At 45.3% G+C, this 21,398-nt stretch overlaps 1 protein-coding gene across 2 annotated transcripts in view; it reads left to right on the top strand.

Annotated features, from left to right (window-relative positions):
* LOC138515750 (dentin sialophosphoprotein-like) overlaps positions 1–20,408 on the top strand; it is a 29,424-nt gene extending 9,016 nt beyond the window's left edge. For both annotated transcript variants that reach the window (XM_069630452.1, XM_069630453.1), the window contains exons 2-5: positions 3,793–3,859; positions 3,966–4,013; positions 10,706–10,969; positions 18,819–20,408. In XM_069630452.1, the coding sequence (XP_069486553.1) occupies positions 3,800–3,859; positions 3,966–4,013; positions 10,706–10,969; positions 18,819–19,382 (936 nt within the window). In that variant the 5' untranslated portion in view covers positions 3,793–3,799 and the 3' untranslated portion in view covers positions 19,383–20,408. The remainder of the gene's footprint in view (positions 1–3,792; positions 3,860–3,965; positions 4,014–10,705; positions 10,970–18,818) is intronic.
* Positions 20,409–21,398: the final 990 nt, after the last annotated feature.

Raw genomic sequence — 21,398 nt, 5'->3', positions numbered from 1 at the left:
AGCAATGTGGGCTGGGGGTAAGTTGCTGGAGCGGTGGCATAAACGGGCTCCCTCCAGCTCTGGACAGGGCCAAACAGGGGTGGGCAAGGACCCTTTCAGGTGGCCCTTTGAGGGGCCCGGTGATCGCCTGCTGGCTCTGCTTGGAAGCAGGTGAAGAAGTTGAACCCAGCCATTTACGGCACGCTTTGTTTGGAAAGCAGAAGCAGCTGATGCTCAAAGCCGCGAATGGCGACCATGTTAGAAAAGGTCACTTGCCGGCTTTATAACAGTGGCTGCATTTCGTGGTTTTGAATGCAGATGAGGGGCAGCCCAAAGTGAAGCTGTGCAGGAAAGGCTCCCCTAACAAGGGAGTAAGCTTTTATGCTTACGGCCCTTGAGGGGGCCATGGATTGCCTGCCGGCTCTGCTTGAACGCAGATGAAGATTTTGAATCCAGCCAATTACGGCACACTTCGTTTGGGAAGCAGATGATGCTCAATGCCGCGTGTGGTGACCATGTTAGAAAAGGTGCCTTGCCACCTTATTACTGGTGGCTGCACTGTTTGGTGCTGAATGCAGCTGAGGGGCAGCCCAAAGTGAAGCTGTGGCTCTCCTAACAAGGCAGTAAGCTTTTTATACTTATGGCCCTTGAGGGAGCAAGCGATCGCCTGCCGGCTCCGCTTGAAAGCGGATGAAGAAGTTGACCCCAGACAATCACAGTGCGCTTCCTCTGGGAAGCAGAAACAGCTGATGCGCAAAGCCGTGCAGGGGGTGGCCATGTTAAAAAAGGTCCCTTGCGGGCTGTATAATGGTGATTGCATCGTTTGGTGCTGAATGCAGTTGAGGGGCAGCCCAAAGTGAAACTGTGCAGGAAAGGCTCCCCTAACAAGGGAGTAACCTTTTATGCTTATGGCCCTTGAGGGGGCCATGTCAAACCTGCCTAACCTCTGGGTTTACCCAGGAGACTCTGGGTTTTTAGCCTCTTCTCTTGGTCTCCGGGGAAGACCATGGAGTCTCTGGGTTTGCGCGGCAGTTTCCGGTTCCCGTCCAATCCTCCATCCGATTGGCTGCAAAAGACTACTAGTGTAGCCAATCGGGTGGAGGAGTGGGCGGGACCAAAAAGAATGCAAACTGGAGCAAAAAACACGTAGAATACTGCTTTCAATACGGTGTCATTAACGTGCTTGCAAACCCTACTGATTTAGACAGTAGGATACCGCTTTTTAAGCAGTCCTACCGCCTACCAATTTATTGGCACCAAATACAGATTTTTTTTTTTGCCCACGTCAGCTTGGGGGAGTCTTTCAAGGGCTCCCCCGAGCTGGCGTAGCGAGAGAAGGCGGGGCATGCAGGCTTTTGATGTCAAAGGCACCCACGACGGTGGGCTAAGGGCGCCCCTCGGCCGCGGGTGCCTTTCACAAAAGGTGCCATTAGCCCCCCCACCACGCCAACTCGGGGGAGTCTTTCAAGGGCTCCCACCAGCTGGCGTGGTGGCAGAAGGCGTGGCAGGCGCCTCATTGTCATTGAATGCACCCGCTGCGGCGGGCTCTTTCAATGACAATGGGCTGCTGACGCGCCCTATTCTTATCATTACCTCCTCGCCTGACTATTTTTGAAACTTTAAGATTCCTACAGATTTTTGGTCACAGAATGTTGGCATGTATGCATTAATGACACCGGATTGAAAGCAGAATTACTGCGTTTATTTTGCTTATGCTTTCTTTCTTTTTTGCCAATTTGCCTTGTTTAGTCGCCCTTCGATGCGAACGCTAAATACTGCTTCCAATCCGGTGTCATTAATGACACCGGATTGAAAGCAGTATTACAGCGTGTATTTTGCTTAAACTTTCATACTTTTTGGCCAGTTTGCCTTATGTCTTAGTCGCCCTAATTTAAAGAGCGGCTAAAACATAAGGCAAACTGGCTAAAAAGAATGAAAGCTATTCTTTTTGGTCAGTTTAAGCAAAATAAACACGGTAATACTGCTTTCAATCCGGTGTCATTAATGACACCGGATTGAAAGCAGTATTCTGTGTTTATTTTGCTTAAGCTTTCATTCTTTTTGGTCAGTTTGCCAGGGGTCAAGTCCAGGGTACACGCAGGTGGACTGAGTCCACCCACTTTGTTCAGAGGGTGGACTCCGTCCGTATAAATTGTAATGTGACATTTCTAAATGCCTGTAACCTATGTAACCTGTACTGCGCCCAGATACCGGACGTTTGGGAGTGCCATATTAAGGAATAAACATACCTATTTGAAGAAAATATAATTTCTTGGTTTTGTGCGTGTATTGATTTTATGCAAGGCGTATCCCATTCCATTCGTAATATGCAATTTGGGTGGTTATGAATAGCCAATTTAATTAAATGTATTGCATTCCACTGTAAAGTGCAAACTGAAAATGTTGACATGTGGGTGGGGCATGTGGGTGTAGCTGTGTGCAAAGGGGTGGAGTCTTGTGTGGCTGTGGGCGGGGCAGACATCTCAGGGTTTTTGATTTTCAAATGTAGGCAGGTATGGGCCAGGGATCGCCTGCCAGCTCTGCTTGAAAGCAGATGAAGAAGTTGAGCCCAGCCAATCACGGCACGCTTCCTCCGGGAAGCAGAAACAGCTGATGCTCAATGCCGCGTGGGGGAAGGGGGAGCGGCCATGTTAGGAAAGGTCCCTTGCCGGCTTTATAATGGTGACTGCACCGCCTGGTGCTGAATGCAGCTGGCAGTAAAGGCGAGATCACTGTGAGGCACAGTGGGAAAGAAGAGGTTCCAATCTCTAATGGGACACTCAAAAGTACCAAGAAAGGTGGTGTAGTTCATTCAATAGTGTAGTCCGAATCATCTCATTTGCGCGCAGCCTCGACACAGAGCTGCCTAACCTCTGGGACTACCCCGGAGACTCTGGGTTTTTTAGCTTTTCTCCAGGTCTGCGGGGAAGAGGGATACCTCTGGGATTTCAGGTGTGCACCGTTGTGGAAGGAAATAAAAGGTGCAGGCTTGGATGCACTAAAGTGATAGGTGTTGTCAACAAAATGTAGCTAACTGAGCCATTTCTTAAATGAAGCATCCACTGAGTTTGGTGGATGCTGACTTGACACCCTCTCCCTCACAGTCACAGCCATATGAATTCAAAGAAGTAGAGCAGTTTCCAGCATACTGTGGAAAGTCAAGATTGGGAGGGGAAGCAGGCTTCAATAATCTTAACCTGTTTTTATAGGGGCTTTATATAGTTGGCACATTTGTGTATTATGATGTATTTATATTTCAAGTATTCCCTGTCACTTGCAGCTTGCAATCTACACATTTCCGCCAACTAGATGTGAGAAAATATGTGGCCCAGTCCCTAAAATGGGATTGCCCTCACATTCCCGCTTCACTGCTTAACTAAAGTGTGTGATCCTGGGCAAATCAGTGTATTCTTCTGTGCGCCTTATCTGCAGGAGATTTTATATAATATATACATCCCACACACACACACCTTTTCCCCTTGGAAGAGGCAATGGCAGGGTGTTAAGCACTTCTGGGCGGTGATAGATGCGCACAACGCGAATGGCAAAAACCTCAGGTTTTGTTATTTTCATACGTAGGCAGGTCTGTCTTGACAACTTTGTACAGACTTTTGCGACAAAAATATCACTTTGCATATGTTGGTAGGTGAAAACATGACTATTTCCCTGGTTTGCAAATATTGCCAATCCGAGAGTTGGTGCGAAGTTACCCGGCATCTGTGCAAAATTGGCCGCCACCTGTGCATTTTGAACGTGTGATCTGCTGCCTAACCATGTGCACTGTGTCTCTAATCCCGCTTATTGTATCTGCAGGTACAAAATGAACACGAGGCTCACCCTGCTCGGCCTTTGTCTCGTCGGCCTGGCCTGCGCTCTGCCGGTAAGTGCATATTGTGTTATTACACCATGATGTACGTCCACACGCCATTTTTGACATTACCAAAAAGTCATTTTCAATTAATTTGACCTTTTTTCCTTTTTGAAAGGCCTACCGATCTAAACGTACAACCAGCTCCGAAGACGCCACTCACCAGGTGAGTGAGGCCACGAAGTAACCCAGAGTGCAGATTCCTGCATGACGTATGTTGGTTTCCTACAAGAAGGGGGTTGCCGAATTACCTATTTAGCACGAAATCCTTCTCTAGCAGCCTTGTATGGTTTTACAGCTATGTTTATTCAGTGATGTAACCAGGAATCAAATTTAGGAGGGGCATCGAGGGGGCACAGATACAAGTAGGGGGGCCACAGACACAAGTAGGGGGGCTGCCTATAATAGGGCAATGTGTGACGTCAGAAGCACCCCATGCAGAGAATCTTTTGTGCACACCAAATACCACACCCCCATTGCACCTCCCCTCAGAATCTAGGCACTAAACCATTAAATCACTAATGACCCATCATTAGCAGTTTTGTCTGCAACAACACATAAGCTGCACCAACAGCACACGCGGACTGGTGTCTAGTCAAAGGATCGAATATAAAGGGTCGACAGGTCAAAGGATCGACACCAAAGGATCAACAGGTCAAAGGATCGAATTTTTATTTTTATTTTTTCACATTTAAAAAAAGTCGTTTTTAGCAAAAAAGGGGGGTTGGGGTGGGAACCCCCCCGGGAACCCCCCCAGGAACCCCCCCAAAAAAAAAATGTGAAAAAACAAAAAATAAAAATTCGATCCTTTGACCTGTCGACCCTTTGGTGTCGATCCTTTGACTGTCGACCCTTTGGTGTCGTTCCTTTGACTGTCAATCCTTTGACCTACAACCAGGCGGACTGACATCAATCCGATACACGCACCAAAGCTCAGCACCCGGTGTATACCGAGTTGAAGCTGCCAACAGAACACCACTCCTCTCACTATCCTACTGCCGCTTCACCTTACTAACCCATCCCACCTTCTCGTTTACAGATCCGCCAGTGCGCCTGGGTACCAACTCCGTTGGTGACGGTGCGTGGTACAAATACCTTTAACATTTACATTCTGATTGGAGGGGCTGCTCTTGGCTGCAGGCGGAACTTAACAGCTCTTCATTGTTGTGCGACAGCCTTGATTGTGGCCCTGCGTGTCTGCTGTGCGGGCAGACACAGCACTGTAGACAGAACAGAGAAAGCCAGGCTGTGGTGGGGGGGCATAAAGAGTGGCGGCCAGGATTTCAAACGAGGGGCCCAGGCCCCCCTCAGCCGTGCCTAGCAATGCCACTGTGTTTATTATATCACAGCGGCGGGCGGAGAGTGGCAGGGAGGGGGGTTAGAGGAGGGCTGCACAGCTTCTTTCATCAAGGGAGACCAGGAGGACTTGTGTTGAATATGTGTGCGCATGACGTGTGCAGTTTGGACAGTGAGGGGAATTCCTAGCAGAGCACTGAAGGACACCCTTAATCACCATTGACTTACTGTTGTGAGGCCCTTAGTCGTGCGCCCGTGCTCCTCTTTAAGTTCCACTTTCTTTATAAGGTCAACGCTGCACCTCTTTAATGGCCCCTGCCGGTCTCGTGCCTTTCTTTCTATCTCTCACCCAGAAGGTGGTTTGCAATATCATCTAAGATGTCTCCTAGTCCCCAGGGCGGCTCTCTAATGGGGTCTCATGAAAGGTACACTGAGTGCAGCTAATTCACAGAGGTCTCTGTGTAGCAAGTGCAGCTGCTCCAGTGAAAACCTATGAACCCGTGGGCTCTCCCACCCATTGCCCATCAGGAGTTCATGAGATCAAAATGTTGTTTTTGCTCCTGTGATGAGTCAGTGACAGAGGCAAAATCTGGTGTGTGGAGTTTGACACGCAGAGTCCAGTCATCTGCAGTTTCAGAAGTATTCAGACGTGAGCTGTGCCTTATCCACTTCATTTATTCAGCCTGTGCTACTGGGCCTTTAAAGTTTCTATTTACCTTTAAAAACACTGCCCGGGGCGCGTAGCGCCGGCGTGTAGAGTTCGGCATGCAGCGTTCAGCTAGCTAAAGTTGGGCTGAAGGCAGGCGCAAGGCATACACTTCTAACACATCCGAGCAGCGTCCATCGCGCGAGCGAGCTCCGACACAGTATTTTACTATGCAATGGCGCAATCAGGCAGCCGGCAAACCCGCCGTCAGCTCATGCTGCTGGAGGAGACTCTGAGTTTGTCACCGACATCGGAACAAGAGATGAGCACAAACTTATATTTTTTGACAAAATCTGACATGCCTTATACACAGGCTGTGCACTACTCTAATGACCAGAGATTGAGTTCTCAGTGTCTCAGGCAAACTTACCGATGTGGAGATTTTGGGGGCCATGAAAGCAGGGTGCCCGTCAATCGAGATATTCCAACCCCCCTATGCTATAAACACTAAACACTCGCTTAGCCCCACAATTGTCTCTTGTCCCTCATACCCTACTCAATCATTGACGCAATGAATCCCTGTTGCTATATTGAGAGGGCTGGGAGCTTCAATAGACTTCCCCTTGACACAGTATGGGGAGAGTGATTCTACTGGGGTTGGGCCCCCACCAAAGGATATGGCCGCTAACAACTCAGCAATGAATGAGCCTAGACTTTTGAATATCCACTCAACTGGAGGAATTGACAAAGGTCTTGGCCGCTCGCCTGTTGAGGTACATTGCAGCAATGAAAGTGCCACTCGGGCAGCAGGTGATGGCCTCAAATGCCTCAGGTTCTACAGCTGGTGGGTGGGGGTGAGACTTTCGTGGGACATATACAAAGGGAATCATTGTTGGGTTCAAGCCCAATAAACTATCTGTTAAATGAGAATGGAAGAGAACAGGAAAGGTCACAAATCCAAAAAAGTGGCTCGAGATTGTCATTGTCTACACAGCAAACTCAGCGGAACCTGTTGGAGGAGGGGGCGGAGACATCGCCAAATTATTATTTTTCGTTGACCTTGTCTCCATCAACTAAGTCCAACATATTCGCCACGTTCAAGAGCTGCGGACCAGCACCCCTCGGCTACATCTATTTTTCAGTTACAAACCAATCAATTGTCTGCTGTGTCTATTGCCTTAGCCCCGTTCCTGAAATTATATGAATCCTTGAATGACACATATAAAGATCAGGCAACCCTCTTGGCAATGATTCATTCTAAGTTGATATTTTTGGAGTCATTCACGACAAATGTCCACGCAAGAGTGGACAGAGAGGCTGTCATTTCAGTTCAGTGGGAAGGTCGTTTATACGATCTTGCAAGAGGGGATGTAAGAGATAAACATTTTTTGATGGACGGCGTCATGGAATCATTGAAATTGTTGCTTAAAGCATATAATGGGAATAACATTGGGGTGATTTCTACCTCTCTCCATAGTGATGAGCTAGTTACTAACGCTGGCCCTAACCTACTAATTCTACACGGTTGTCACCAAATGAAGTTGGGCTGTGCCTCGAGGGTGAGGTGGGCTCATCTGAGGCTGAAGTTCATTCTTGTACATCAGGTTTGAATCAAGAAGTCAGGACAGCCGAAGCCACGATGTCCAGTGTACCAAGGATTGAAGTAATACGATGAAGCCATGGCCAGGGCCGAACTCTAGTTCTAGCTCAGCCGATAAAGAAACGTTTCCCAATCTTTGGAAAGCATGTAAAAAAAAAGCTGTGGTAAAGGAGCCGCTAGAAAAAAAGAAATCTAAAAATATTCAGCTGGGGAAAAATCAAAATCTAATGATTCTGGGAAATGTTTTCGTAATTTATGAGCACCTTCTGAGCCTCTTCATGCTCATGTGACCGATACAGATTCTAGGCGACAAGAGGCAGCTGTAACTGTAGTGGCTCCCCTAAGACATTTACCATCAGCGAGGGCGGCTCCTAATTCCCTGGAGCGAGACGAGGAGGACTCAGAAATGGATGGTTCTTTAATTTTCTCAATTTACAGTATAGACTCATCGTTTGAGTCGCCAGTGTCAAAATAATTGAAAGTGCCTCTTGCCTTAGCACCTAGAGTGCTGACATAAAGTTTTACTATCAACAAGGAGAGGATCCAGAATAAACCTGTACTGAATGTAAGAAAAGAATGTGAATTCCAAACTTTGACAGAAAAACGTAACCTTGCGGTCAAAAAACAAAGAGCACAACTCTGCCAAAACAATCCAGTGGTGGCTGTTGGGTCCCTCAATTGTAAGAGAGAACTCAGCCCTCATTGTAAAGTACAAGGAAAGGGTCTAACTTTGACCCGAGAATGGTTGTCATCTACTGAGGATGGTCTTATTTTAAATGAAAGAAATGTGATGAACTTACTACACCATATTCCCAACCTTCGCTATGTGGACTCTGATGATATTGCTGTAGTCGAATTTGTTTCAGAGTCGAAAACTGACGGGTTAGAGTGCTTCTAAAATCTGGGATGATAAAAACGGCTTTGAGGGAAGCCTCAGCGATTATATTGCCAATGGGCTTTGATATACGAGAGAATCCTGCAGACCCCCATCCTCTAACTAAATAATCCAAGGGATCTTTGCCACTGGCAGAGCAGGTGGAGAAAACGTTGAAAGCCCGAAAAAGAGTCTCTGGGCCTCATCACGAGTTGAGCGGTATCCCAGCGCTATTTCTGCCAGGATACCGACCTGCGCTAATAGTGCTACCGTTAACCTGTCTGGCGCTATTAGTGCTGGATCACAGGTTTGGCGGAACGGTCCCTCCCCATTCCCCATTGGGCCCATTGTGGGAATTTTCAGCACGATTACCGTTGGCGATATTACCATGTGATAGTAGCACGAGTCTCGTTTGATATTGGAGGCATTGAAAGCGGGCTAAACATACAAATACAAGATAGACACAGCTATATCTGCGATTGATTTCATTATTACAGAGCAGTGTTGACTGCTGCAAGCCCGAATCAAGTAAATTGACAGAAAAAACACTATTTAGCATGTCAAACAACACAAATCAGGTCTAAGGCATTTTGGAGATGTGGCACCAGATAAAAGAATGTAACCATCAGGCAGAGCTTTAAAGCACCGAAAGAGAGTAAACATAGGTAATTAACGATACAAAGCAGTTCATGGCTAGCAATTTGTTGACATGTAGAATGGGCCAGATTAGTCTACTCTACCTTAGAACAAAAGTCTCCGAACTAGAAACACTGAATACAGTGTAGACAATTCTTTGATATGTGCTATGTACTAGTCTATAGCTCATCAAATCTTTATGCATTAAGCACTGTGAACAACTTTGAATCTAACCAGATCATTCACATACAGATGATACATTGTTGATATGTGCTGTGTATGGTCTACAGCTCACCAAACCTTTGTATATTGAGCACTGTCGTAAAACTTTGTATCTAATTTTACATACAGATGATTATATTTTGTTTTTGTTTTTATGTCACAACTTCGCAAACCTTTTTAGAATAAATGTTGTTTTAAACAGATGTGTGCTTCACTACTGTGATCTAATCATGTTACACTACCTGGCGCTAAAGAGAGAGGTAGCCTTGACTCAACCTGTTCTCTATAGTTCTGTTACACCCGCATGAGTCAGGCCCCCCGTAACCAAAAAAGAGGGTCCCTTAGCCTTTTTCTTTATGACCCGTCTCATATCATTCATCACTGTTGCACCATGCAGCACTGTCATCTTATACACGTACAATGTATCATTCGCCGTTCACATATGATTCTGCACTCTACCTGTCTGAGAAGCTCACCCTCTCTGGAGGCCAGCACACCACAAGAAGCCACCATATCACCAGGCTTGAAACAAAGAACTGCAAGAGGGAAAACCCAGAAACAGGCCTTTTCCTACCATGCACCCTGCCTCTGGAGCAACCTACCAATGCAGATAAGACTGTCCCGCTCCACCCTACAATTCAGGGAGGACCGGAAGACCCTACTCTTCAAAGAACATTTTGCCAATTGCTCCAATTAACCCTAATTATCACTCTCTGAAGCTCCCGCCTCCCCTGCTCCCACTGCCCTTCCAAGCACTTCTGCTACCCCCGTGCACCCTTTTTTGGAACCCCTTGGGTCTGTCACTCACTTACAGTGCTCTGTTGCTTCGCAGCTAGGTGTGTGCTTTATACATCCTAAACATACATGCATAAATACATACTTATATCTTACATACCTGTCATATTGTATGCCGTTTTCATATCTTTCACGCCTCTCGTCTCATACACCTCTCCCATATCACACACTGACTCTGTATCATTCATCACTGCCATATCATTCACAATTACAGTATTATTTGCCACACTTTATATACCACTTTTCGTATCATACACGGTTCCGGTATTATACGCCACTAACTCTCCCATCAACCAAAGTTCTTTCATCATTCATAGGTCATGAAACATGTATAATATCCTGAAATTTTTACTTTTCTTCTTGCAAACAGAAATTAGCCTGGTTCAGATTATCAAAAACCACTCAAATTAAATTAAATAACTTAAGTGCACCATCATAAAGCAGGTTACAGCGGGTTTATGCTATTTAAATGAGAATCTTTTCTTAATGTTATGATATGTTATGTTAGTATGCTCTTATACTGAGCCAAATCACTAGCGCAGTAGTTTCAAAGCACCTAATCTTTGTCCGTGGAGTGTCGTGCCCCTGTCTGCTGGGAGCAGAAAGCGCGCAAAAGAGAAACAGTGAAAGAGGTAAACGTGGAAAAGGGGGTAAAGGTGCAGTAGAGCAATTCATAGGAATAAATGAAATCACAAGAACTGCATGAGCTTGGTGTTACTGTCCAATCAGCAATTCGCATGCGCTGTGGGCTGCACTGTTTCATTCTACAAAATCCTGCTTATTTTTCAGAATGACTCAACAGAGGCCTCCAGCAACAGCCATGATTCCAACTCTGGCTCATCAGAGGAAGAACTGTCTGCAGCCACTACCGCCGCCCCTTCCACCGAAGCCGAAACCAGTGGCGCTTTCACTACTGATCTTTTCACTCGAGCAGACAACGGTGGCCGAGGAGACAGCGTGGCATTTGAAATAAGGGCAGCAGATGATGAAGACCATTCAATGGAAGTGAAAGCCTGGAAGAGCGCTGTGAGGAGCTACAAGGGTGACGCCCAGGTAATAACCAGCGTCAGAAAGAGAAAGAGTCATGAATCCTAATGACAAGCCACAGATCTCTGTTTTACAGGGGGTGGCATTTCACGGCTGTTCACACCTTTCATATAGTTCAATATTGTCTTTACTCTGTTTCTCCATCTTGACAGTTCACCTTCTCCATAACAGCATCTCCACCAATAGAGGGTATCAGGTAATAATGTCCCCATACATTATGTCGCTGGGAAAAGCCATTGGCGACATGATGTATGGTGACATTATGTATGGGGACATGTATGGGGACGTATTGCAGGGATGGCCGCTGCTCCCCTCGTAAACAAAAAAATCTGGGGTTGCGGGGGTGTCCCCTACATGTTCAATGTAATAATGTCTCTGCAAAAAACAGTGACTTTGTAGCCAGGAGACATTTTTACAGGGACATTATTTCATAGAACCTGATAGAGATTGGCTGGACTGCAGGGTCTTGAGCCTTTGGGTCTCCGTATATTTTTGGACTACAACTCCCATCAGCCCTGGTCAGCATAATCAGACGATTATGAGGGTGATGGTTGCAGTCCCCTGGCCTATAGCAATGACACAGTCTAGTGCTTCCGAAAGCCTGGTATAGATGCATATATTTAGACACATGGCTGGTTTTCCTGACATCAGATGTAATGGAATGAGCATCAATCGTTATGATACTCCCAATACCCCGACCTAGCTAGAAATCTCCCACTTTCCTTATACCTCAGACCGCTTTTGCACAGCTATCCGGAACCACATTTATTTAATGCACACATCTGGTACCACCTGAAAGTGGGTTCTTGTCAAGATCTGAGGTCCACGTAGATTAGTATACCTCCGTCCCCAAGCACCAGTCAGAGAAGTAAGATCAACTCGCTGACCGGTTATTGGGGCCACAGGTGTCAGGAACAGGAAACACCGGATCCCAGGTGACTGCAAGAAAGGCACTGGGTTCAGTAAGCACTGTATAGTGATGAATGGCAATGTATAATAGTAAAGCGAAAAGCACCTACCCGTGGGAAGACCGGGATGACTCTACACCTATTTGTTCCCCCTGAAAGTGAAAGGAGGTGGTAGTATCACTAGCAGGGTCCACCTGGATATCACACTTGAAGCACTGGGTGTAAGGCGGATTCTTGGTTCGTTACTCAAAAATAACAAAGAGAAAACACAATCCATAGGATTGATCCAGAGAGTAGCAACAATTCAGGTAAATAGTTCCAAGTTGTCAAATCCAGCATGGGCAAACCAAAACCAATCCAAGGTACCAGGTCCATAGAATAGTAGCAGTTCAGCTAATCAATCCTAAATCGCACAAATCCACAAGGGTAATCCAAGAGCAATCCAAAAAACTATCCAAAAAGTCAAAAACCAGGTACAGAAATCCAAAATATAATAAGTAGCAGGCTCAAGATACAAGAATGGCCACTCGCCGTCAGAACAGCTGAGAAGCGTTTGAATGCAGAAGCGAGTCTCTTTTATGGCGTGACTTCCTGGTGACATGACTCATCTTGATCTGCCCCTGATTGCTGGGTTTGTATCACGTGATGGGCTCGCGTCACGTGACCGAAGCATGAACATTGATTGGGAAACGTGTTATGCGTGCGGTCACGTGAGCGGCCGGGAAGCGAGGAGGTCCAATGTGACCATAAGCGCCATGGCTGCCCCCAACTGTGTCGGGACCAGCGGCACCACAGATACCGCAACGCCGGGGGACCAGCAGGACGCCCAGACGCCGAGGGCAATCGCGGCCCGTGGCTAGGCGTGACCACAACTGAAGGCAGGCGGCTACCCCGGCGGCGCTGGATCGGCCCACCAACGCGCTGCCACAGTGAGGTACATGCGGCTGGGAGCGGGTGAATGACAGTTCTTAAAGTACTCATCACATACATGCCATGTCCATCGTGGTGGGCTCAGAGTGGCCTCCTCTTCCTTTAGACAGGGACTACGGTAATGGGCTGTACTGAGGACAAAACGGTGCCTTTAGGGCTCACATGAGTAATAGAGTAGGATGCTCTCTGTCCCGCCCCATCCCCTAGTGGTGCTGAGGGATGGACTCAGGGCAGCCTGGGATTCTTTGGATATTCAATTCTGAGGTGTAATGTAATAATAGCCTCACAAATAAACAACCCAGCCTGGAAGTGGTAAGGAGAACTCATTTTACATTGAAGTCAGTCTTAACAGTAAAACCAGAAAAATACAATGGGCCTCATTACACGGATGGCGGTGAACCATGGCGCTATTAGCGCCATGGTTCATGCCAGTAAAATACCGGCACCGCCTTTGAAGAAAGGGGAATTACCGCCCCATTCCAAGGTTGGCGGGGCGATAATTCCCCCTTCCACCATTGCCCTTCCACATTCCCATTTTTGCCCCATAGGGCTCTATGGGAATGGGGAAGGCGCTAGTTACGGTACCGCAAATTGCAGTACCGTAATTAGCTCCACTGCTCCCTTTGCAGGTTGGTTTTTAACGCCTGCAAAAAGCAGGCGTTAAATTCCCCAACCCGCAAAGGGACCTTGTAGTAAGGCGGTAAGGATTTACCGGTACCGGTAAAATACCGGTACCGGTAAACCCTTACCGCCTACCGTGTAATGAGGCCCAATTTCTTAAAATTGTTGCTGTTTTAAAGATGTGTTTGGCTTCATGGTGATTTTCGTATTATGTGGGAATCCTTTTGTAAACACAACTTAAGTCAGCGCCCTTCTTTTGCACTTAAATATTTGCGTCCTTGAAGGGATACTTTCAAAATGGGGGAAGCTCCCTGAATCCCCAAGCACCTTACCAGCACTTCACTACTCCCCACAACTGTTCGAAACTATTTTAATCCTGGCCAGAAGTTTTTATGCTTTTGTTTGGTCAGTTTTATGTATTTCTTATTAAATGGTAAAGTTGTGTAATTTTTTTGTTTACTTTTAGCTTTGTTCATTTGAGTGCGCCTTTTCCCTTCTTTTCTCAGTATTCTTTTTTTTATTGTGGTATGGTCTAAAAAACGTTTACAAGCATTAAACATTGGCAGATGTACAAAATACGAACATGAAGGTTAATAGCAATTAATAAAAAATATAATAGTACTTCTATGACTCGACCGTTCTTAAAATATCAGATAAGTACTTACGTGCAGCGATAGTTAAAGAGGAATAACTTCCATTTAAAGTAACATATATTTTTCTCTTTTTCCTTCTATCCGCTAGCCCATCCATTTTCTGTTCCTCCTGTATGTTAACTGTAACACATTAGCATGTTTAGAAAACATGTTAAGTCATTCAAATAATGTATAAAAGTGAATGGCTCTGAAAAAAAAATCCAATTTGATATCTCACTTGCTTTCCTTGACAAAGCACGGTCGGGCAAAACTGTTGTCCATGCAGTTATAAAAAGGCAATCATGTTCATTCATTGCCAAAAACAGGAGACAGTAGCAACAACGCATGTTGATATGAAATCTGTGAGAATCCGTTTAAGTCACCTACTAACAAACGCCACTGATAACGATATAAGTAGTCACATGGAACTGGTTTAGCTCTATGGCTAAAATAAAATAAACACCACAGCAATACACATTGTATATATCTTATTTTCTGAAGCGCATGCATAAGGATGAATCTTTCCAAACTCAAGCCATTTAAAGTAGGCTTCCAAAAGCATAGGGAATAAATAGAAAAGTTGTTATGTACAAATCAGGCGAAGTGTACATTTCTAATACTGTGTAGCTTTGACATTCAATAAAAAGGTGTTGCAATGTTTCAATAGAGTTTGGATCTTGACAAAATCTACACAGTTGTAGGTTCATAGGAGTGTCCGATCGAGCTCCCAGGATTTAATGAATTGGGTACAGGTTCAATCTCGTTCTTAAAAAGTTCCTACACCATTTTCTATTTGAACATTTCATCAAGTATTTAGGAATTTTGTCTAGAGCTTTCTCTTCAAAAGTGGAATTGGTAAATAGTGTATAATTCGCAATCTAACCTCTACGTAATTAGTCAGGTTTCCAAAATAGTATTTTCACTGCAGACGGGTTAGTAACAAGATTTGAGACGTGTGCGTTTAAGCTGCGTATGATTTTTATGATTTTAAGACAATGTACTAGCCACTTACCAAGAACCACACACATTGATCAATCATTGGTTTATGAAGGCTTCCAAAAAAAGAACAAGAAGGAGGATTAAAATGTTTATCATCGAGAAGGACATTTTTCCAATTGACAAGAGATTGGAGAGAACAGAGAGCCAGTTCATAACGAATGGTATCAACTGGGAACCTGTTCCGAAGAATGAGACAAAGTCGGCAAAGTTTACCCTCTATTTTGTCCCAGTCGATGGGAACACGATTGGTCTCAGCTCCATGTAGAAAACATGGAGCCATTTTTCCGCTGTACAATTTAAGTAAGGGAATCGGAGAAAAATTCCCGTATTTAGAATCACTTTTGTTCAATTGGGCTGAAAATGCCACGACAGTAGCATGCAAATCTCTTTGCGCCCTAAGAAGATTACAATTTTGTTTGAAGCTCGAACAAAAGAATGTTCAGATGTCCACAACTTCTAGTTTTGTATTTCCAATAAACCACCTATACATCGCGTGTTTAGGATTCAAAGGATTGAAAATCAAAACCTATGTCTTATTAGAATTCATTTACAAGTATAACTCCTTTAGAAAGCTGGACAAAGAATGTATTAGTCTCTGAAGGCTGATTGGTCCAGAAGGACAATGTCATCGGCATACGCCTGATGACAGATATGCGTGGAGTCCAAACAGGGTGGGAAGGCACTGCATTGAGCAAGTGTAGTCCCAACGTCGGCTATGTAGATATTGAAAAGGGCTGGGGCCAAATCACAGCCTTCTGACAAACACCAGTAGGCTAATAGGTGGTCTGAGAGTGTACCCTCGCTGCCAAGACGGATCTAGACCCGAGTATGCAAATGAATGTGACTAAGGATTTTAGTAAGTGGCCTAGGACAGTGCTGCGTGCAGAATGTGTCCCAAAGCTTAGCTCAACTGACTCTGGCAAAGGCCTGGGGACGAGCCACACATACTATGTATAGTGGATGCTGCTGCAAAGGTGCTTGTTGCTGAAGAAGAGATAATATGAAGCTATTTAGAGATGTGCCAAGACCTTGGTCCTCATTACAAGTTTGGCGGTAGCCTTGTCGGTAAAATCGGCAGGCTGCCGCCAAACTTGCAATTTTTTCCAACACCCCCAAATGGGCAATTAATGGGTCAGTACAGCCCTGCCAGACCCGGTATTTGCCCATTTGCGGGCGCCGGAATAAAATGCTCATCATTCCCATTTGAGGCCAATAGGGCTCAAATGGGAATGGGGAGGCCGGATGCACCGGCACCGTAAATAACGGTGCCGGAGCATCCGACATGGTCTGCTTGCGGGGGCCGGTCTGCCAGCCAGTTCCGACCTGGCGTGCGGAATGGCACCCGACCGCAGAACTCATAGTTTATCGGTTCAGAAACAACGGTACCGGCAAGCTTAACGGTACCATTGTTTCCGGACCGCCAACCTTGTAATGAGTCCCCTTATCTGAAACTGGACTGATTAAAATCACCATGCCACCTAATGCTTGTCCAGTTTTCCAAGTTATTCAAGATTAAGGCTGCCAACATCTTGCTTGAAGAATCTATGAGTGCAATAGGCCTATAGGCTATAGGGTCCATCCTATCACCCTTCTTCAAAATGGGGACAGAGTAGAATGTTTTCCATGAACACGGAGTAGAGTGGGTGGACAGAATGGTCTTGAAAAGTTTGGACAAAATGTCGGTCCAAAGGTCAGGGTTGCCCTTGAAAGTAACAGTGGCTAGCCCATCTGGACTGGGAGCTCTAGACAATTTACCTTTATTGAGAAAATAAAGTATGTTGTCAGGCTCGAATTCTACAGACCAAGTAGTTGCTACGGATGTTAATTTTAAAGAAATGAAAAGCCTGGGTTAGCTTACAACAAAGAAAAACGTTTTTTCCAAGCTGGGATTAATTCGTGTAAAGACATGTAACGAGTTCATAGCATTAATCAAGGCCAGAAACTATGATCATGAGTGGGGCCTAGTGCATGTAACATATTGCCTGTGTGCCTCTGCAATCTCAGGGCTTTTAGAGTCTTAACCTAATGTTTGCAGGTTTGTTTGCTGAGGAATGATATGATACGATGATAGGTTATTTTTAACGTGCTTCCTACCCGGACGTTTCTAAACGCAGAGACTGGGATCGAACCTGTGGTGCTCCGTGTCGTCTTGCTTCCAAGGCGAGCACGTTGCCCCTGAGCTATCCTCCCGCGGAAGGGAGTAGAGAGCGTTCAAAAGGTGCAGCCTGTGTCTCAGTTCTTTTTACTGTTTTTTTTTAATTCTGTGTAACTACCGCTGATTAATGTGTGCACATTAAAGTTACAATTCAATACAAGTCTAAAACCTGTGTGAAGTGTATCTTGAGGGAACTGCTTTTGGGTATATTTTGATGGCCTTAAACTACACTCAAATGTAGTCATTGCATTGTCCCCAAAGCCTATAATGTTGAGTGTCTCTTGTGAAGTCCTTTGTATGAACGTCTGTGTACAAGCTCCCGCCAGCCCAAGAGCATAAGGCGTCGCTAAAGCCTGTCCTGGTCCAAGCAAACTGTAGATGTAAATATGAGGGGTTCCAACTATTGTACCAAAGCCAAGGGCAATCTTGAAGTCCAGGGCCGATTCACTTTTTCTAGGCCTAAGTGGGACTGACTTTGCGCGTGCATTCACAACACTTTGAATTCACTTGCACAAGTATATGGAATATTCTCTCATTGGTGTACATTAAATATACGTATTCCATAACCAGATCTGCATAAGTGAGCATTTAGGAAGGGACTAGTTGAGGTCAGTGCAATTGTTATTCAACATCCTCACATATATATGTTTTGTTGGTACTCATAAATGTGACTGACAGTGTCATAGTTCAGTGAGTGTAAAAGGACGGTCCACTAAAGGGATATTTTTCAGCATTTGTGTTTTAAAATCAAGTCTTTATGGCCATGCTCCTGTATAGTGTGTGTTTTGCATACCATGCATCCAATTGAGTGAAAATGCACTTTCTTTCTTAATTCCTCCTCATTCTTCATGCGTTTTTAAATAAGTGCAATTTACCCCGACTTGGCATATGGTTCATGTGCGCCCAAAGTCACATATTACGAGGTATGCTCTAAATATTGCACACAAAACCCTATCTTTGTAAATCGACCTTAGTTGTTACTGCAGCCAAAATACTAGGGAGGTCATTTTAATTAAAAGCTTAGATTTCAAGGGGAATACCTATCACGTTTGCACTTATTACATCATTTTAGTCCTTTGCACTGAAAATCAAAGGTTTAAATGCAGGCGTAATCAGCTGTAGGACTGTGTTTTTCTACTTCCCAGTGCAAATTGAGTAAATGCCGCCTGTTGTTTATGCATGGCAAACAATGTTTGCAAAGAATCTGCACTTTTAACTGGTGTAAACAGAAGGCGGATTCCATAGGAATCCAAAGCATTTGTGTCTGCATGAAAATGCTATGCTGGCGTAAATGCCTGTGTATTTGCCTGCCGGAGAGGATGAGGTTACGGAAAAAGTAATTCCGTTTTGTACTCCTGCTTCACCGGACCAATCAATGAAAACATGGCGTGGCATAAACAGCGCAAGTTTTAAAGCTGCATTTTGCTGATGCTTTTTCTGCTACGCCATAATGAACATTGCCCCCAGGTATAGCAGTTACAAGTTGTCTGCCGGAACACATCTGTATAAATGAACATTTTCGGGGTATACTAGTGATTCTTTGATAGACCTCTTGAATAATGTAGTGTGTATATTCATCTGTGCCTAATTGTTGCATGTGTGTCACACAGGTTATCCTAGATACCATAGCGGAGCAGGCGGATGAACCAGATGACAGAGACAAGGCTGATGATGTCGCTACGAACGGTGCCAGCAGCCACCAACACACCACAGACAGCATTGAACATAACAGCCAGGAGGATAGCAAGCCATATCAGCCTGACCACAGCGTGGAAGAAGATAGTCACCCTGATAGCCACACCAGCAACGAGAGCCCTAAAACCCACGCCAGCAACGAGAGCCCTGAAACCCACGCCAGCAACGAGAGCCCGGAAACTCAGCCTGACCACAGCATGGAAGAAGACAACCACGCTAGCAACGAGAGCCCAGAAACCCAACCTGACCACAGTGTGGAAGAAGACAACTACGTCAGCAATGAGAGCCTGGAAACCCTGAATGACCACAGCGTGGAAGAAGACAACCACGTCAGCAGCAAGAGCCCTGAAACCCAGCCTGACAACAGCGTGGAAGAGGACAACCACGTCAGCAGCAAGAGCCCTGAAACCCAGCCTGACAACAGCGTGGAAGAGGACAACCAACCTGACACCCACACTCAGGGGTGGCCTGGCCTATAGGGAACTCTGGAGATTTCCCGGTGGGCCTCTGCACCCTGGGACTCTTTTCTTTGGTATTTCCAAATGTTCCCATAGGAAAAGCATTGGGCTTGCTGAAAATGTGTCATATGGGGCCACTTTGAGCTTTATTTCCAGGACCTCTTTTGGTCCCCAGTAATTATTTCCAGGGCCTCTTTTAGTTCCCAGTCCAGCCATGCCCACACTAGCAACGAGAGCCCCGAACATCATGTGCTTCTGTGGGGCCTGAAACAAGAAACCCCTACCGCTAACACATAGAGCAGTGAAAGCTCAGAAAGTCAAGATGACTCCTTGCCCCATAGCAGTGTTGAGAGCACTGATGCTGCCCTATGAAGCCCCCAAGATCCAAAGCAATTGAGGTACCTGGGTCCTGTTGGCATTTTTGGTGTGAAAAGTATTCCTCTGATGGTTTTCTACTTTTGCTCGAACATCCTCATAGCAAAGCATTTTTTGAAAGCCTCAGAAATCTTTTCAACTGACAAAGAAAGATTGCATTGCTATTCTGCAGCGATCACAGTGGTATTTATAATAACTTGTTATTCATAATAATAATTTGTTATTTATATGGTGCTTTTACCCAAAGCACTTTACCTAGAACATATTTACATACATTATTATTACCCAATTGAAATTGATACTCAGTTTATCGACCCTGGAAGGATGAAAGGCTGAGTCGCTCTTGCTAAGATTTGAACCTGTGACCTGCAGATCAAACACAGATCACAGCAACGAACGCTCAACCCACTGAGCTATTTTACACCCTATGTACAGTATTCATCTACACGTTAGTAGTAAACCGTCTACTTCTACTCTGTGCAATAACAGCAAGCAATCATGTGGCAAATATTTAAAATACCTTAACTTGTTTTGTTATGATGAAAATATAGATTAAATACAATGTATAGACTTTGGAGTTAAAGTTACCTCTTAGGTTGCTTCCACCTGGCTACATGAGATGACATATATTTTTCAGTAATTTTTATCATTTTTAATAAAACCGTAAATGAACTCCGATTTGTAAATGGTTAAGCTGCCAGTTCAAGTGGCATTCAGTTTAAACTATGTTGGTGTTCGGCCACACCTGGCGTCAATGTGCTTGAATTGATAGTGGTGGCACCTGCAGGCTTTTTCTCTGCGGTTTGATCTCATAAGGGGACTCCTTCGCTCTGTTCTGTCAGCGAGGAGAGCAGAAGAGTACCCCACCCGCTGGATCCCAGGAGCCGCGCAATCAACAGAAACGCATTCATTGTGCAGACTTTGGATAAGGACCATGGTCCATCTATTCAGCCATTTCCTTGATCGTTGCCACACTCTATAGTATTCTCCAGCTCTGTCTATCCTCTAATGCTACCATATCTCCCTGCCAGCATTGCTGAATTCCTGATCCTATCACCGAAGAACATCATCGAGTTGATATTGACCCCCTCCCACCCTAAAACAAGGCTTATTGTATTCATTTACTCATTCATTTTGTCATTTGTTATAGCGCCTTCCACCATAATTACGTTCCCAATGTGCTTTTGGAGGAACACCCTCGGATGGACCGGGGTCGAGGAGTTTGGGAAGTGCTATTATGCATGTGTGCATTTCAGCCATTATAGTTATGAGAGGGTGGCCAAGACCCTGCTAGTTACCCATGTCTAAGTGGGGTTTGTATGGGCACTGCAGAGGAATGCTCTGGACAAGGAGGGGTTGTGTATAAGGCGATAGAGAGTTATGTGGGAAGCTTCAGTTCGATTTCTTGTAGTTTGATAGTAGCTTCATTCTTATGGCAGAGGTGATGTGCAAGAGCGTTGGTCTTGTATGTGTGTGTGTGGTGTATGGATTGAAGCCATGCCTTCTACTAAGCTGTGAAGGTGCGGCGTGCGAATGGAAAAATAGGTTAGTTGTACAAACACCAATTATTGATTCCTGGGTTCCATCTATGTACCAGAAGCACTCCTGTGTCTCAGCATGAGATGTAAATGCTTGATGAGGACTCAGTACTCGTCCTCAGAG

The sequence above is a fragment of the Ambystoma mexicanum genome, chromosome 6q (assembly GCF_040938575.1).
Source record: "Ambystoma mexicanum isolate Mex_15411 chromosome 6q, UKY_AmexF1_1, whole genome shotgun sequence".
Lineage (NCBI taxonomy): Eukaryota > Metazoa > Chordata > Amphibia > Caudata > Ambystomatidae > Ambystoma > Ambystoma mexicanum.
This window is presented reverse-complemented; position numbering and strand designations above follow the sequence as displayed.